At 40.6% G+C, this 19,162-nt stretch overlaps 1 protein-coding gene across 5 annotated transcripts in view; it reads right to left on the bottom strand.

Moving 5' to 3' along the window:
* The window catches only part of farp2 (FERM, RhoGEF and pleckstrin domain protein 2), a 44,207-nt gene that overhangs the window by 14,557 nt on the left and 10,488 nt on the right, over positions 1 to 19,162 (bottom strand). For 4 of the 5 annotated variants that reach the window (XM_061737547.1, XM_061737548.1, XM_061737549.1 and 1 more), the window contains exons 3-15: positions 15,132 to 15,236; positions 14,090 to 14,132; positions 13,927 to 14,005; positions 13,722 to 13,819; positions 13,388 to 13,502; positions 7,612 to 7,759; positions 7,408 to 7,503; positions 6,613 to 6,776; positions 6,451 to 6,519; positions 5,660 to 5,717; positions 5,259 to 5,511; positions 713 to 897; positions 421 to 510 (exon numbers count right to left, since the gene is read on the bottom strand). In XM_061737547.1, the coding sequence (XP_061593531.1) occupies positions 421 to 510; positions 713 to 897; positions 5,259 to 5,511; positions 5,660 to 5,717; positions 6,451 to 6,519; positions 6,613 to 6,776; positions 7,408 to 7,503; positions 7,612 to 7,759; positions 13,388 to 13,502; positions 13,722 to 13,819; positions 13,927 to 14,005; positions 14,090 to 14,132; positions 15,132 to 15,236 (1,503 nt within the window). The remainder of the gene's footprint in view (positions 1 to 420; positions 511 to 712; positions 898 to 5,258; positions 5,512 to 5,659; positions 5,718 to 6,450; positions 6,520 to 6,612; positions 6,777 to 7,407; positions 7,504 to 7,611; positions 7,760 to 13,387; positions 13,503 to 13,721; positions 13,820 to 13,926; positions 14,006 to 14,089; positions 14,133 to 15,131; positions 15,237 to 19,162) is intronic. The other variant, XM_061737551.1, reaches the window with a different exon arrangement.

The raw sequence follows: 19,162 nt of genomic DNA, 5'->3' as shown, positions 1-19,162 counted from the left end.
TTACAAATCAACTGAAATATTGCAAGCCTTTTATTATTTTAATATTGCTGATCATGGCTTACAGCTTAAGAAAACTCAAATATCCTATCTCAGAAAATTAGAATATTCTGGGAATCTTAATCTTAAACTGTAAGACATAATCAGCAATATTAAAATAATAAAAGGCTTGCAATATTTCAGTTGATTTGTAATGAATCCAGAATGTATGACATTTTAGTTTTTTTAATTGCATTACAGAAAATAAAGAACTTTATCACAATATTCTAATTTTCTGAGACAGTCCTGTATACAGAGGAAAGTGAAAATAAAAAAAAATGCTGTGTACTTGTTTATTAACTACTTTCACTTGCACAATGACTATAAAGTCTATTCTATTCTACTCTCAATAACGTGTGTATTTTGTCAGTAATAGGAACTCACCACGGTGATGACCTCCAGGTCCTTCAGGTACGTCCGCTCTGTGGTCAGAATCTCTTTGGCAATAAAGTAGGCCTTATCGGTGGGGTATCGCTGAAGAAATGACCACATTCAGTTAGAAAGTGGAATTAAAAACAAGCAATATTATAACAACAACAAATGCAAAGCACAACTTGCTTTCCCTCCACTGCACTTTAACCTCCCACCCCAGAACCAATCACATGCAAAACAAGTGCCTTCTCTACTCTGAGATTGTGAGGTAGGGGGTTCCAAGGTCGGCATGCAAGCAGTGTACCTTCCTCCTTCCCTCCTCCTCCTCCTCTAGCCTGGCATTGCTGCCCACCTCACTCAGGATGGGGCTTTGCAGGGGCGACGGGGCCTGGCTGGGCAGGCTGAGGGTGGACATCTGGAAGGAGGGCGACACGCAGACGGGACCCTTGGAGGTGAGGGGTGAGAGCTGGGGACTGTCCACCACCGTATCTGTGGGAGAGGGGAGCGTGACGTTAGGGAAAAGCAGAAAGTTCCCCACTCAAAAGGCCAAAGACAGTATCTTTAAGTGGGTGGATTAAGAGCAAGCAGTGCTGCTGTGTACGTGCAGGGAAATTAAGCCCAATGGCAAAGTGATAGCACTTCTATCATGGCTTCCATATCGTCATATGGCAGTAACGCCCCCCCCCCAGCAAACGTGAACATTCATATTTCCTGTTGGAGGACGAGCTGCGGAGATTCATGTAATAGTTTCCTCACATTTTTCTTTTTTAAACCATGTGCTTCATTGTTTCCCGACTCTAATAATGTTGACATAAACAACTCGGTTCCTGATGCAGTCGTTTATTCGCTCTTATACTCATCAAGAGACAAAAAGGGGGAAATAGAAGGAATAAAAATTCTTTGTACTGAGTCATGAATCAGCACAGCTGCTCTTTCACTTCTATCAGGGAAGAAGGGGAAAAAAAGAGGGGGTGGGAAAAGAGAGAAAAAAAAATAAAACAAAAACAACACGGTTCACGACTCAACCCGGAAATAATTGCTCGGGCAGAGAGTTATCAGGGATGTGGCTTGTCTGGAGGGCAAGTAGCTGTCTGTACTTTATCTGCAGTCCCCCACGGGGGAGAGGGAGCAGACATCGGCTCCACAGCAGGAGCACAAAAGGTCTGCTGTGGAATGACTTGGCACACGGCCTGTTCAAACAGGGAACACTCACTCTCTCTCTCTCTCACACACACACACACACACGCACGCACACACACAGCTGGAATTAGGCTGAGGAATCTCCTGCACAAGTCCAACCCAACCCCCAACAGCATGCGACTGTGCTGCCACAAATTTAAAGGAAAATTCCCAAGATGGGAATTTGATTCACTCCAATAACAGCACAGGGTTTCCTTAAACTGCTACGAAGGTGGTTTTTTGTTTTTTTTAAAACTCATTTAAAACCACATCTATATTTCCTCTTAGTGGGTCCGATAAGAGGCTATTTTTTCCTTCGTAATCCAGACCGTTGAATGTGCACGATTAAAGATGCTTGTTCGAGCAGTTGAAATGTGTGACATCACTATTGCTCTTCTGATTCCAGTCTGCATCTCAAAAAAAAGGTTAAGTCTGACATTCATGGTACCCAAAAGTGATTACTTTATTCTTGAGAGTAAAACATACAAAACATTAATTACAGGTTGTTTATAATTAGTAAATATACATGTTCAGGATTAAGATGATTACTTGAAGCCTAAGTGCAGTTAGCTGGTTATAAACGTCAGCCCGTCGTTATTTAAAAACTTTAGTTAAGTAGAGGAAGAGTCACATGGAAGAACAATAAAAAAAAAGGCAAAATAATAATAGGAAAAGCCATCAAGACAAACCCTTCAACAGACAAATCAACTCAACAAGGTTTAGAGATGGCATCTAAAACTAGACGTCCACACCTGTCAACACTTGTGACTGTAGAGAGTTTGCAAATCCACTTTTGGTCTGGTTGGGACTTTCTGCCATCCTTCAAAATGACAATGAGAATAGGTGATTAAATATTATTAATCTATCCCCTTTTACCACATTGAATGTCGGTGGAAATGTCCCCAAAAGTGAGGATAGGGAGAGGGGGGGGGCTGGGGCACCTGAGATAAAAGTAAGCGCTTCAAAAGCACTACGGTGCAAATACTGCAGACAAGGAAACCTTATCCACAAAAGGCTTTAAAAGTTCACCAAGTGATCCTCAAATCTATTATTCCTGACTGTCCAGAGGAGGAAAAGACCAGTCAGTTCAAATCTATGATAAAAAAAAAAAACAAAAAAAAAAAACTGTTCTGATGCTGGAAAAAAATATTCTTGGAGAATAATTAAGACTTGAAACTACTGTATGTCTATGACACCGAGAAAGTGAAGGAAAACAATGAAAAAAGGAAAATAAAAAAAATAAAAATTACTGCAAATCCTAATTTCTATACCTATACTTCAAACCCTGCTAATAAAAAAGGAATAAAATAACCTAGCTAATGTGCAAAAGTCCTTCCTTCCAACAACCCAAAAACCCACTTGTTTATATTCCGAGAATAGTTAATGCCAAGAACCTAAAAGAATTGTGAAATGATATACTCTAAAAAAAATAAGAAAACATTTGCACCTATGATAACGTGACCAAAAGGACTTCCTGAAAGATTCTTCTTTATCCTGGTGTTTAAAATGTGCCACATTGCTCTGCAGTTTGACTTTTATAACCGTACACTGAAGCTTTGCATACGTAAAAAAACCCACAACTATACATTCATTCAGTAATAAGTGGTGTTAAGAGAGTACCTAAAGTCTCGTTAGTCCCCCGTTTACATTCTTAAGTCTATCCAAACATGTAACAAGTTGCTACTTGATGTGACCTTTGGTGTTTATTTTTTTCTTTATCTTTCCAAACATCATAAACCAACCGAACAAGACTCCTCCAACATGACGAGGATGCAGTTACCCATCTGAGCCACCAGGTGGCAGTGTGGGACAGAAGGGAGAAGGAAAACAACTTCAAGCTCTGCCTTAGTTTTCAAATGTTGGTTTATATTTTACCCTGAGATTATCAATGTTAGAATAGAGACAGATTACTGATTACCAACCACTAGAAAAAAAACTCAGCACCAACGACTGGCATCTAACAAATAAGACGTTAAGAACAGACAATAAGACAACTGCTGTGTTAAGAGGAGTTAGGCACTGGTTTAAATATCTTTAAGTTGAGATACAACCATGTTTGTGTGTGATAGATAAACTTGAAATACTCATGTTTCTTTTGTGCAAATTTAATTTACATGAAACTACAATGCCAGGTACCAAATGATAATGATGATAATAATAAAAAAATGTTGCAGATCAACATTTTTTGAAGATATTGTACTCGGCAAAAGGGGTATTAATACAGTAAAATATTCCTATGCTTATTTGAACATCATCGCTTCAGAACAAGGCACAATAACTAAGAAAAATACGATATAAAGCTTCCAAAGTTTAATCAAAAATTGATTGCATTCTCTAACAAACACTGAGTGTGCTCAACCTTTTTTCCTCTGGGTTAAATGTTAGAAGACAACTGAAACGGCTGATACATTTACCAATAAGCCAGTGCTGTTAGAAAATAGCGGCCCTTTTCCTCCACCTCAGCTAAAAAGGAAAGGAAATACCTACAGAAAAATGCCCCAAAGTTAATAACAGCGCAGGATTTTGGCAACTAAAAAAATATATTAAAGTGGCTGAACACAAGAAAGAAAAAAAAAGCATCAATCTTAGTCTCACATGGCACCGGGACAAAAAGGATTAGGCATCTCTGTTTCCAAAGCTAAAAAACATTTAAGTGCAAGACTAGAAGTTTTTAAAAATATAAATGTGTTGCTGTTTCTCTATGTAACTGGACAGGCCTGGATTTATGCTCCAAGCGCCAGGGGGGGCTTACATCTTAATATGCGGAGATCCAGACGGATCTGCGAGTGCCAGACTCTGCAGGTTTTGGCACTGAAGGAGAAAGCCCTCAATTGCACTGTTTTCTGTCAGCGAGTTACTATAAAACAGGTTCTGTTCGGGGGGGAGGACGCTGTCAGAGCCCCAGTCGGAGTCTGAGTCAGAGCTGCCGTTGCCGGAGCCCTCGGTGGCCGTGGGCGGGTAGCTCAGCTGCTCCAGCTGCTCCACCAGGTCGCTGAACTGCACGGCCGAGCTGCTCTCGGAGCGCACCGAGTAGGCGGGGAAGTTGACCATGGAGCTAGCCTCCGACTGCACGTCGGAGCCCGGCAGGCGGAGCGAGGAGGAGTCCGGCCCGCCGTAGCCCACCGACATGCACTCCCCCGCGGAGCTGAGCCCCAGGTTGTCCAGGGAGCTGCACTCCGAGCGGTTGTTGACCAGCGAGCTGGTCTCCGAGAGGCCCACTATGCTATCGTGGTGGAAGGCGTTGCCGTTCCCGTTCAGGTCCTCGATCCCCAAACCAAATATCTTATTTCTGTTGAGGTCTGACTCCTCGCCGAAACCAAACGGAGCTACTTTACCCTCAAGTCCGTACGTGTAGGCCTCGGCCCCGCCGCCGTAAAAAGAGATGGTAGTGGGATCATCGTCGATGAACTCCTCCGTCACCTGCAAGGGCGACGCGGACATGGGGAACATGGAGTTCTGTTTGCTGCGCAAAAGCTCGGCTTCAAAAGCCTCAGGTGTGAGCACCCCTTTCCTTTTCCCCCCCTCCCCTCCCGCCGATACCCCCACCCCCCTCCTCCCACCACGCTCAATATCCTCATTGCCATTTCTGGAGGGCTGCGACTGGGAAGTGCCACTCTCTACACACAGAAACAAGGGGCTGAAATGTATTGCTGGCTGATTGCTAGGGGCACCTTGGAAAGAGAAGTGTGACGGGGAAGCGGCCTTGACACAGTCTTCCTTCGGCGGGCTGGGGGGTCCCGCCTGCTGCAGGGCGTGCTGGAGCTGCTGGGTCGGCGCTGGAGACGGGCTCAGGGCGGACAGTGGCTGGGGCTGGGGCTGCAGTTCTGATCGCAGGAGAATGCTAGACATGTGCGCCGGGCTGAAGGACACGCTACTGGAGGAAGGGGAGCCGGGGGCCCTGAGACTGTCATTGAATGACAAGTGCTGAGGGGAGAGAAGAGAGGCACAACATGAAAAGTGAAGAAAAACAGGGATGAAGAAGAAGAGAACTGGATTAGTGCATCTTGTGAAGTGCAATTTATGTCGGGCTTTTGTTCCCACTGCTAGGACGCAGCGGAGCTGCTCTGCTTACATGCTTTGGCACATCTGATGTGAAGGAGCGAGCAGACATCCTGATCTTACTGTTCCTCCTAAAAGATAAAACACAAAAAAAAACACAGTCAAGTGTTGTTTTCCTACATTTTGATGGAGATTGGAGTTAGGGCTGGGGATCGATTCAAATGTCAAGAATTGATTCGATTCTGAATCGATTATCACGTTTTGATTGATCCGATTCCGATTTGAGTTATTAGAACAGTTTTTTGAGCATTTGCCTGAATTATTTCTGTGTAGTTATGAATCATAATACTGGTATTATATTGAGATTCAACAGCAAGTATTGCAGCTAATGATGCTGTAAGGACCAATCACCTCCCAGAATGCTGATAGAACTGCTTTCAGAAACATTGTGGAGCAGAATTATCAAACAGATCCAGAAATCGGTTTTATTTTTTCCCATTTTTGAGAATTTGGTTTTTAGCATTTTATGCAAATGTAACCCCAAGACAGTATAAAAAGCAAAGAAATATAGACAATTTATGCAATTATAACTGAAAACTTTAAACATATTTAAAGGAAAAAACATGGCACTAGTTATGCTCGGGTCCAACAAAACATTGCTTTTTTGGGCATAAACAAAAACATACCAAAAGTTCTAATGTAATGATGGAAAAAAAAAAAATAAATAAAAATAGATCTTTAGACTTATGAATCAATTTTTAGGAATTAATATAAGAATCGATTGAGAATCGGAAAATGGATCTTTTCAACACAGGCCTAATTGGAGTACACCTTTTCTTTGTGCAGCTCTCACACGACACACACCTCTGGTACGGGGTTCTCTTCACGCCGTTCTCCCTCACGTAGTCCACCAGCTGCTTCTGGGTCCTTCCACTGGCACACAAGAGGTTTTAATTAAAGCCCTCAATAGCATGGGATTACCTGGACCCCCCCCCATCTCTCACTGCTGGTGTCAGGAGTTAATACCTGTATCTGAAGGAGGAACCTCGAGTGAACAGGACTGCTTTGGTTTTGGGCATGGGCTGATCAAGCAGGCGGAAGAAGGAGTGGTATTCCACGCAGACCTTCCAGAAGACCTTACACTGATCCCGACTGGACATCAGAAACTCCAGAGTGTCTTGATGGGGGCCCTGGTGTAATGATTACCAAGAAAGAGAGGAAACACTCACCAAGGATGCATCTCATTCAGACGACCGTGAGATGAAAATTTCATTTCATTTTTTATTTATTCCGATCATGGAAATATGCAAAAAGAAAAAAACAAACAAGTAAAATAACAACAACACAATCATCAACTAAAGCATATTCCATAACCAGAAAGGAGCAGGAAGAAGAAAATCTTATGATACCTGCCCCTCCCTCAAAACTAAATTGAACAATAATAACAGATGGTCTGCACAATTACAATTACTCAGTTAACATCACAGAGAAAGGGAAACAAAAACATCTAAGATAGATCATCAGTCTCCATACGCATATATTATAAATCTTTACTATTTCATCGATACATTGCTATTTTTTTCCTATTTAAATTTTTTTTTAAACTGAAATAAGTTTATACAGCCCTTTAAATCATCATGTAATGAATTCCATAACTTAACTCCAACAACAGAAACACTCATCTGCTTTAAAGTTGTTTGGGCAAATAGATGTTTAAAATTAAATTTTCTTCGACTATCTTCATTATTTGAACTGAAAGTAAACATGTATTGTACATTTTCTGGTAATGCTTTACATTTAGCTGGTGGAGTTCTGACTTACATGGACCTCTGGGTGAAGCTTGATCAGAAACCGTTTTCTTTTGAAGCTCAGTTTGCGAATCTTGGACCAATTAAAGGTATTTATTTTGGTGCTGCCCTGTGGGGAACATACAACAGACACATTAAACAAAAGGGACGTGCAGTGGTGAGGAACACTAACAGAGTGGGTCCTGCTCACAGAAGACAGAAGAGAACCAGCGATCACCTGAAAAACCTGCAGTCCCAGATGAGCCACGGCCAGGTTGATCTTCGTGCCCTCCCGGTCGGCTGCCGGGTGGAAGCGGACGCCGTACATTTCCAGCTTACGGGCGATCTCTAGGATCTGGAAGTCGGATTCAGCAGGAGTCTGGCCGCTGGTTGGGGGGAAAAAAACAAAAACATCAACTCGTGTTTGAAGTCACGTAAATGGAGAGGAGTCCCCCAAGGTCCGTTATTGGGCACCTTTTATTTAACACAATTTCAGTTAATGTTTGAGTTAATTGAAAAAAAAAAAAAATGGCAAAATGTTGAGACGAAGAGAGCTTTAAGAAACTTAAATACATTTCACCAAATAGAGATTGTGATATGGATGCTTACTATGTCTTAAAAAAAAAGTACATTTAAAATATTTCCCAATAACAGCTCTAATAAAAGCTAAAAATCCGTTCTAGCCACTTAATTTCAGATGGAAATTGATGCACTACAAGAAGTTGTGAGTGTGCACTAAAATCTCACGTCCACATTCTGTACGTTTGCAGTTCCATTTGATACACAGAGCTTGATATTGAGTAAAAATGCATTTATTTTTGGACAGCTTAAAAACGTTCGCAGCAGCAATGGGCAGGGCTCATTCCAGCAGCTTTCCAACCTCCTGTTTTATGGAATATTTGCATGGAGTTATCACAACAGAGTAACACCAGAAGCTAATTAGGAGGTTGTTTCACCAGGTCAGTATTAAGGCTCAAATGATGGAACCCCCGTCAGATTCTCATCAAGGTCTGTACCAGTCCGTCAACGGCCCACTAACTTCAGGCAGGTGTTGGAGCAGAACCTCCCGTAAAACATGCAGGATGGTTTCCCCCGAGGACCAGGGTTGGAGAAACGCTGCATCACCACAATAATCGTATTGACAAGAACTCTCCGGGGAAGTGAAGCGACTATTTGACTGTTAGATTGTCTTCAGTGAAGCAGAGAGAAGGAGCTGCAGCCCGACAGATGAAAAGGATGTGAATGAAAAAGGATGCTCCTGATGTCGTGTAAATGCCGAGTACTGACGCAGGCTAAAGTACTTGCGTAGTAGCAATGTACACTCCCCACTGCTCCAAAGCCTTTTTTAGAAGAATTTGAAGACTATCTTGCTGGTTTTACAAATTCTAGTCAAATATGTTCTAACCCCATTGGCAGAGATATTTCTGCTTAGACTAAGACAATTTTGACTATTTATGTTTGATTCATTGAACTGGTTGCAACCCAAATCTCGACGGCAATTTCACCGGCTTCAGTTCCTTTTTAAATGTGTTTATTTTCACTGTCCTCCATATTTAAAAGAACTCATGATTCTATATAACTCTCCATACTCACTCAGACATATGAATTTTCCTTTTTTCCTAGAATTTTAAAAGAGGTTGGTAAAAGATCATTTTATTTTATTTAATTCCATCAGATTGGAATAATCTTCCTCTCTTTTTGCATTCTATTACCTCTTTTCATCGTTTTAAGTTATCATTATATTCTCATCTTAAAACAAATTGCCTATGTTTTTAATGTATGTATTTTTATTTATTTATTTATTTTAATTCTAACTATTTTCATGGAATTGGAGGTTTATTTCTAGAGGGGCAGTTCTGATCTGATTCTGTAGCAAATACATATTTTCCTACAGATGTACTTTATAAATTATAGCATGAACCTCGAATGCCAAGAAAAGGGAACCTTAAATCCTTCATGCCTCCAGGATTTGACAGGCGCTATCTAAAACCACACGATTACAACCCAACAGTATGTCAGGAAGACATATCCATCCAATCATCAGTTCATTCTAATTTTGTTCATCCGCTAAGCGGTGAAATCTCCTTAGAGCCCGTCCCTGCGCCTCTGGCCTTATGGCTAATAGACTGTCCAGAGCAGAGGATTAGGTGCAGGAACCCTGCACACTTGTGCTTCCATGCAACAACCAGAGGAAGAGATTAGCAAAGGTCTTTAGAGCAGACGGGGTAGAAAGAGCCGCCGTTTGGCACAGGATGTGTGCCAAATATTGTTAAACGCTTCATTGTCATGACATGTAACTGATAAACTCATCTAATCATTGGTTCCATTACAGAGTAAGCACTAAATCCTGCTGAACTGTTTTGTTTACTAGTTCCAAACGGTAGATTACATTTTTATTTTTGAAAAAACGCACACAAATAAAAAAGGAAATAAATCCTAATGAAAGTCTTCTGGCACCAGTAGTACGTTCTGCACCGTGTCAAAAGCCTTCAGGTCTGGGACTCCAGGAAGCAGCTTCTCTCTCCTACCAGGTCACGTAAAACTGAGCAGTGAGTCAGCACTTTTTGATGCAAATAACCTGCGTGGTCTGCACTACGAGAGGGTGACGAGACCAGACTAGTGTGCTCTCAGTGCTACCAAGTATCTTATTGAAATTTTCATCTATTTAAACAATATTCTGCAGTCTGAATTTCAAACCTATCATTGTGCAACATGACGGCCCTGCTGGGCGTCTGGCTTCACAAACATCAGAGAGGCCGGCTGATCCAGCACCGGGTGCCAGATCCGTGCTACCCTGATAAGAACGGGATTTGCGGACCTGACCCGTGGTTGAGTGTTCCCTCTGGGGCGGGTGGTTGAGGGGGCCAGCTCCACACCCCACCTCATGCCAGATTATATAAAGAGAACAGGCGACGCGCTAAATTGGGGGTCAGTGTTTGTCTTAGGTGTGAATAATATTGAGGAAATCACATCGGTGTTGAAGAACAGCAGCAATCATTTTATATCCTAAGATCAGTGGACCGTAGCCACCAATAAGCTACAACTAGTGTTGTCCCCATCGATCGGGCCCGGTCACGGCATTTTCAAAACATCGGTATCGGCCAAAAAAGTATCGGGACATACCTAGTTATTAATGTTTTTAATATTAAATCCTTTTATATATCGTTGCATTTAACGTCACTTCTGGCCGCCGTAAGCGAAACTAACATGGCTTCCATGTTTGAATTGTGAAATTTTATACATGTTCCTGTTGCATTAAGCTGCTGCTATTCATTTCATTCCATTCAGAATGTTGAACTAAGGTTAAGCCAAAAAGTATTTTAATCTTCTTGTGTTTGTGAGTTTGACTGGATGTCATTCAACTACTTCTTTTGAAGTTAAATGTATTCATTTTTGTTATTGCACTATTCTGCACTTTTTGTTTTATTTTACAATTTCATGTTTTTACATTTTGTGGCACCAGAGCTGATGAGCTTTGTTGAAATATATGTCCATGTTGTTCTCCAGTGGTCAATAAAAGAAACTTGGGATAATTTAGTTTTAGTCCTCTTTTCTTACTTTTTTTTAATTCATTGCCAAAATGTATCTGATGGGGAAAAAGTATCGGAAATGTATCGGTTTGTATGTACTTACAGTTAAGGTTTGTGAACGAGGCAATGACTGATCATTTAAACTAAATTAAAAATACACCCTATATCCAGATCCATTTCCTGCAATGATCCCACCTGCATCCCCGTCGTCTAGTGCTGATCGATCTCAGCAGATGTGTTGGTTTTTAGCCTTTCATCATTTCCTCATCTTCACAAGCTCCTAGCAGGACTTGTGGCTCTATTTCTGAGACGTTAGCTGTCCTTTTATGCCATTTTTAATATCCGTTTTGATACTCCATAGAAGTTGCCAGCATCCGTCTGCTGTGAACACGAGCAACCCTGAGTTAACTGAGCTGACTGAACCAGTTCATGAGTGTTGTGGGACACACACTTTTGATCATGCCTAGTGTAACAGCCAGGGACTTCCCCAATCTGTCCCTGAGCCGGGGAGGGATGAAGAGAAATACCCACATTCTCACCCACAAGACTTGAATGAACATGATTTAATCAAAGTCCTAATTTGCAAACAATGCACTTCAAGTGGGAAATACAACTCCTGTTTCTTAAAACTACACTATAGGCACCAAAATGTAGGCAAGTAAACCTATATTGCTTTACATCTCTTAAGATGGCTGCAAGATAACACATCCTTTATTTTTATAGTGACCGGACCTGCTATCAAGCAGTGAATATTTGAAATTCCATCATACCTCCACAGGCAGCTAATAGCATTATGACGCAGTATTATGCTTTAGAGCGAGGTCGAGCTACGACAGACCTTGTTCTTAATAGACAACAGTCTATTAACACTCATGAAATGCAGACGGCCCAGTGGCCGGTGAGCAGCTGCTCAGACATCTGCAGCTTTCACATCCATGGAAACATATCACAAGATCCTCAACTTTCACCTGGGTTATGTCATCTAAAGTCAGTACTGGAAATGCCAATTCCAGGTTCTCTGAGAGGACGAACAAAGTTTGCAGTTTTGTTTTTTATTTAGTCCCAGCTAAATGTTTGCTTTGGACTTTGTCCAGAAAATAAACACAGACATCTAACATTTGTTCCTAGGTCGATCAAATCAGCAATGCTTCCAACTCTACTAGTGTTATCTTATTTAACTGCAATCAGACATTAACTATGACATAATATTGCAACTGCCCAATGTTTAATCTTGCCCTGCAGTGGATGAGCAGTATTGATCCTGGACGGCAGCGTAGGATGAGGCTTCTCCTGCCTGCACTGGGATCTGCAAACCCTCGCTTCCAATTTAACTGCATCACCAACCCTATGCATTTAATAATCTTGTACACATCCTTCCATGACTAAAAGTGGAGCATTTGTGACGAAAAGTGGAGCATTTTAGGGCTCGGCGATATATCGAGATTTTAATATATATCGATATATTTTCAAACACAATATGGTACGAGACAATATCGTTTATATCGATTAAAAATTTTTTTTTTTTTTTTATATTTTTTTTTAATGATTTTGATATAGTTTATTTTGTGACAAATTGACTTGAATGTTTTATTTGAGATTTGCACAAATGTTTTGTTTTTTGCACAACTGTCAACCTCAGTGGAAAAGTCTGGCTGTTACTGTTACATTGTATTAATTGCACAGTGTATTTTAATTTAATTGTTATGCAGGAAAGGGATATTTGTTTTATTTTATTCAAGAAGCATTTTTATTCTATATATGCAGGCAGTTTATTTTTATTTCATTTGTTTTATACATTTTGATATTGTGCAGACCTCTGTTAATAAAGGAACCTGTGTGACATTTGGCACGAGGCTTTGTATTAAAACTGACTGTTTTTTTAAGGGTTTGCCTCAGAAAAAATGAAGCTAACAGAGATGCTATGCTATAATGCTTTGGGGGAAACCCCAATTATGTCACAGAAAAAATATCGATATATATCGAGTATCGCCATTCAGCTAGAAAATATCGAGATATGACTTTTGGTCCATATCGCCCAGCCCTAAGCATTTGTGTCGAAAAATGGTCTCAAGCATCCTGGAACAAGGTTTTCATTCGCATAATTGCCATCGTAAAACCGTAAACAACAGCAAAAATGTTGTCCCAGTTAGCAACAGTGACGAAGGGAAGCGGGAGAGGTCGATGAAGAATGTTGAGATGACATCATAAACTGGGTAAAGATTGACAGTGAAATGCATTCAGTCTTGTGAGCTGCACAAACAGGAGATTTACAGAAGCAGCATCGAAGCAATCTGCTGCCTGAATCTGATGATAATCTCTGTTTTAGGGTATTTACGTAACCATTCTGACTCAGGTTTTCAGTCTTTTCATATCAGCAGGTTGGAGTCAATATTCTGAGAGAGTAATGGAGGAAACCAAAATACTGCCACGGGATAGACGAGCTGTGAAATGTGAGGATCACGTCGCGCAGAGGGGGCAACTTACAAGTGCCTGCGGTGCAGCTCCATGACCCTCTCCTGCACCCTGTCCTGGTACGGCAGCAGCTTGGTCGTCCTCAGGAAGTCTCTGTCCGCCGCATCATCGTAGTCACCAATCTCCGCTGTTTAGTAGACAAGAGCAAAAGATCAGACTTTCTTTGCAGAGTAAATGTTTACTTCAGGAGTTCGGTCCCTTTACACACTCAGTTCTGACGGGTTCACTTGCATTTGAAGTGTATACATTTAATTTTACACAATACTTTAAAAACAGACTTTGCTCAGACAAAAGAAAAGTAAAACTCTGATATTAAGAAATAAAAAAGGGCCAGAATAAATCATACACTGAACAAGGTGAGAGGCCAACAGAGCTCCAGTGTTTTCTGTGCAGATCAACCTGCCCTCCATCAGATCCCTTTTCATTTGCAGGGAGAATAAGTACCTGTGGAAATAAAGAAGAAAGAGAAGAAAGATTAAGCTTGAGTCCATATTTAATCGAATAATTCTTGTAGACAGGCTTAATCACCAATAAATTTGAAAAGGTGAAACCTTGTGTATTCTTCTTGCAGTTGACCGGGGTCAGGCGGAAAGAATTTAACAGACAGTCTGAACAGTGTATTTGCTGGCCCTGAAAGAGACAAGAAATAGATCAGAACTGTGCATTCATATTTTCAAACGGTGAATTTGAGCCAAATATATTAAGCGTGCTTACTTCTAACTTGCTTTGCAACGGGTTTGGTGGGTTCCAGCCAAACCTTGAGAGAGAGAAGTAGGATGATATTTACAAGACAAGCTCCAAGTGTTCAGGCGGTGACGATCAGACTTTAATATGCTCATTAATTTCAAAGGGTTTGCCATATCAGAGTCTTGACAACAGGTGAAAAATGTTGCCGTGCTGCTTGCAGACACTGGCTTCCAGCTGCAAGAGCTTACTTTCACCGTTACATCTGGGTCTAATTGGCGGTGGAATGTGCAGCATCCAGAAAGATATGATGAAAAATTGGCATCAAGTCATCTTCTTACATAGAAATAATGTTATTCAGTTTTTATACATACCTATGCATTTGATGGCCATCAAAATTAATTTTAAAAAAAGGCCACCGATACCTCTTCATGGGATTTGTAAATTAGTAAACCACACAATTAAGCTGCTTTTTATCCTCTTACTTTGAGAATCCTTTAAGATCTTTGGGTTTTGACCGTTTATCTCTTTGACTATCAGACTAAATAAATAAACGTTGCATCAGGCTGCGCACACTGGGGCCAGAAGCGCTCATGCAGTTGAACGTTTGAGCTAAAAGCCTTGGTGAAACTACCAAATTCCAGCTGTGTCGTCTCTAAAGAAGCGTTTGAGCGTTTTATAGATAGCATCTCGGTTTACAGAAACTCCAAGGTGGTACTGCATTCCACTTGCATTTCTGGGAGAACAAAGCACTGGGAAGTCTGATAGTTGAGTATAGGTACTTGAGCCAGGCAAGTTAAAAATATTCCAAAATTACATAGCGCACAAATCCAGTGAAAATACTACTACTACTTCTCTGACTGCACATTCGGAGCAAGCCAAACGAGAACGACTCGGTGACTCAGATGCAGCGTTTTCAAAATTTTCATTGCAATTTGACTGGAGTCTCGTGAAAAGTGTGACCTTTGCTTACTCTATGAATAATCAATTAGCATGTACTGTAAGCGCCTGTTTGCTCAGTGCATGAGAGCTTTCAACAGGAAATGAAGAGCCCGGTCGCCGGAGTACATACCCAGTTCATCTGCATGTTCTGAAACTCGAGGCCAAAGTAATCACTCTCAATGAGGTTGCCTCTGTGGAAAACCTCAGAAAGGAGAGACTGTCCAAGGGCCTTTGGCTGGAGAGAGAAAAGAAAAGAAAAACAAAACAGTTTTTATGGTTTACCGTGTCCACATGAATATTTTAATACAGTTTTGAAGTGAAAACATTATTTAGACAGTCCTGAGAGACAGATTATCATCAACCAATCTTTGCAGAGGAAAGGAAGAGGAAGACCACACTAGCGTTGGAGCTGCATACTTGCGGTGCAAAAGATATTGATTATCTGCAACCGATCCAATATCCTGTGTTTTATGACTGTGTGCGTTCCCCATCTGTCGACTCAAAAGAACTCTCCTCAGCGAGTAAGATGTGCGTGTAAAGTGCGTGTAAAGCGCAGAGATGGGTCCCAGAGTACCGTACCATTTTCTAGTCCTGAGCAGATCGCAAAAAAAAGAAGAAATCTCAGGCAGTAAATTTACAAAACTTTACCTTCTCCGGGTTACGGGGTTTGCATTCTCTAAACTAAGAACTAATTACTATGTACTAAGAACACACTGCACTTGAGGTTTGGAATCTTAGCCTGCGACTTTTGGAGAAAATTATAGCCTAAAACATCTGGTTGCAATGTAAAATAGTATTTTTAAAAGCCTTATAAAAAGAACTGCTTTGCAGCGCATTGCATTTGTAAAGCATTAAAAGTCCAAAAGGGCTGGGAGATTTTTACTGTAGTTAAGTCTTTTCATTACTTTGACACAATATGTTCTGCGTTCAGAAAAATCTATAAAATTGCAGGTGACACTGAACGACACGACATCCATAAATGTAGGAATGCATTGTAAAATGCCTCTTTTTCCACACATTCACGGTATCTGATTACAGTCGTGATCTCAAGGAGAGAACAGAAACCAGTGTTAGGAACACTCGGTTGGACTTCCCTTTGGAGAACAAGCCAGACATCAGTAAGCCCTCCGACTGGCCCGGCGGCCAAATGAAGGAAACATGGGAGGCATGTGTCAGTCTGGCCTCCATTCCAGCTCTTTAATACGAGCATGTTCACCGAGCTGCAGGCGGACGGTGCTCTCCGTCAAACTGTACACCCCAAACCAAAATCACTCGTCAGACAGCAGTTTTAAAACCTTAATCCCCATGTCTTCCTCGTGTCCATGCTTCACTCAGTTTTAAGGCTAATTCTGAAACTACACCATTACCCACTTATAAGTCTCCCTATAACTTAATCAGACATGTGCATTAAAACAACAACAATCTTTCATTAAAGGAGCTTGAGGCCGGATTGTGGCAAGATTTATGAAAAAAATTCATATACATTTTAAGTTTTCTAGTAATAATGTCAGATGAAGCGTTCCAAACCCAAAAGAATGTTTCCTCTAGTGTATCTCTCCTTTGCCTTGAACAGGCTGTTGCTGCAAAATGTGCTGCAATTCGGTCCCGAATTTCCCGCGCTGTCCTGCGGATGTGACGTCACATGACGCTGCATGTGCGTTCTCCCCGTTCTCCCGTGCCGGCTTCACTGTTGGCTGCAGTACCCCCGACGGCCATCGTGGTGAAGGGTGGCGCTAGAGAGTCATTTCTTAAAAAGGAGCCTCAAGCTCCTTTAAGGAGAAAAAATAAAACACGGTAGGCGGGTCGGCCAGAAAACCATTATCGGATTATTTTAGTGTATAAGTAATAAGCAAGCTACTCAATGTTCACCATGACTTCAGGGACTCACACTTTGACTTCTTCATTAATGTTTAGTAGGATGATTAAACTGAACTTTGATTTATTTCATACGATCTGAGATTTCCATAGAAATCCAACAGGTGCAGGACAGCCATACTATGGAAAAGTATCTTTATGCTGAAAACATAAGGTGTAGTACTTGCATACCGTTAGACTGACAGAACAATATGTTCTTACAGTACTGATGGTTTGATTTGTGTGATATATACATGCAGGTAATCCAGACATTATGAAGAAACAGCAATCTGATCTGATCCTGACATTTTAACAGTCCTCACACCTGCGTGCCGTCGTGGTTGGCGTCTGCACACCACGGCCCGGTGAAAACCACTTTCTGAAGAGTCTGATGAGAAGAAATGACAGACCCTAAAGCAGCGGCCGTCACATGATCCGTCGGTCATATGACTTTTTTTTTTTCTTTAAAAAAAAAAAAAAAAAAAAAAAGACACAGGAGTGCTTTTTCAGTTTTTTTTTTTTTTTTTTATAAATCCTACTTATGTCAGTTTCACTCACATATAACCACAGAATTCCACAATATTAGCACACTAATAATAGTGGCAAACTCATTCCTTATTCATGATTCTACGCAAAGTAGCTTGCTGTAAAAATCTCTACAATAATTCCAGAGAAAATGCTGCAGATATTTGTGTTCTCACACGCCCTAAAACATCTTGGAAAGATTGTGGACGTACATAGCATTTGTGGAAACTTGTAGTGGTAACTAGTGTTTACGGGTGAGGAAATTTCATTACTCCCAGATGACACAGACGTGGTAAATTGTGAAACTGAATTCTGACAAGACGATAACTGACAGTTTGCAGACAACGCCAGTCGAAAGAAGAGTGTTAATAATACTCGAAAACATCACTCGCCACTATTCAGACTAGGGTTGCACGGTATACCGGTACCAGTATAGTACCGCGGTACTAGAGTTTTGAAAACGGTACTATACCAGCATTTAAAAACAAACGGTACTTTTATATATTTTTTCTATGCAAACGAATTGGTAAATTGGAGCCTGTCTCTTTAAGCACGGCGAGGTCCGCGAGTGTGACGTAGTTGCAGAAGCAGAGCCGCCTCCCCCTCCCACTCGCATGTTTAGACGGAGGAAAAGAGAGAAACGAGAAGTCGCGTGTTAGACAGACAGAGCGGGTTGAAATAAAGTTGAAATAAATAGAGATGGCAGCTGCAGAAAAGCCCGTACTTGTGGACAAAATGGGGGCCCGAAGTACGGTGGAAATATTTCGGGTTCAAACCGCAGTGCAAGCGCTGCTACAAGTGTGTCTCGCAAAAGGAGGCAACACTTCAAACTTGTCCAAACATTTAAAGGACAACCACGCGGACTTGTTCCACGACTTCAGTCAAGAACGACAGCTGATAACTTTGTTCACCAGTTCACTGCACTGTCATGTCAATTAAAGAAGTACAGAGCCTCTCCCAGCCCGTAGTAAACCTACAGTAGCCTATACAGAGAGTTAAAACATGTCCATGGTTAATAAATGTAATTTTTTAAATATTTAAAAAAAATTAATTACAATCTTAAAATATTTAAATAAATTCCACAGACTATAATATAACTTTAATATATTTTTTATATTTTAATATTTAATGTTTCATATATATTATAAACCATTAAGGCAATGAATTATATCAATTAATATTATATATTAAAACACACTTTTGTAAAACATTCCATTAGCCTACAATATCTAATCCTATCCTAAAGGACTGTCTCAGAAAATTAGAATATTGTGATGAAGTTCTTTATTTTCTGTAATGCAATTTAAAAAAACAAAAATGTCATACATTCTGGATTCATTACAAATCAACTGAAATATTGCAAGCCTTTTATTATTTTAATATTGCTGATTATGGCTTACAGTTTAAGATTAAGATTCCCAGAATATTCTAATTTTTTGAGATAGGATATTTGAGTTTTCTTAAAGTGTAAGCCATGATCAGCAATATTAAAATAATAAAAGGCTTGCAATATTTCAGTTGATTTGTAATGAATCCAGTATGTATGACATTTTTGTTTTTGTAATTGCATTACAGAAAATCACAATATTCTAATTTTCTGAGACAGTCCTGTAGATGATAGAATGAGCCTCAATTTATTTTTCTAGTTATGCCCATTTAATGTTTCATGTGGCCTATAGTTTCAAAACACAAACCTTTTGAACAATGAGAACAAGTAAAATAAAGCAATGGCATTTAAATTAAAATGACCATGTTAATTAAAATACTGTACCCCCTCGCTCC

The sequence above is a fragment of the Cololabis saira genome, chromosome 13 (assembly GCF_033807715.1).
Source record: "Cololabis saira isolate AMF1-May2022 chromosome 13, fColSai1.1, whole genome shotgun sequence".
NCBI lineage: Eukaryota > Metazoa > Chordata > Actinopteri > Beloniformes > Belonidae > Cololabis > Cololabis saira.
Note: the sequence above shows the minus strand (reverse complement) of the source record. Positions and strands in the feature narration are given on the sequence as shown.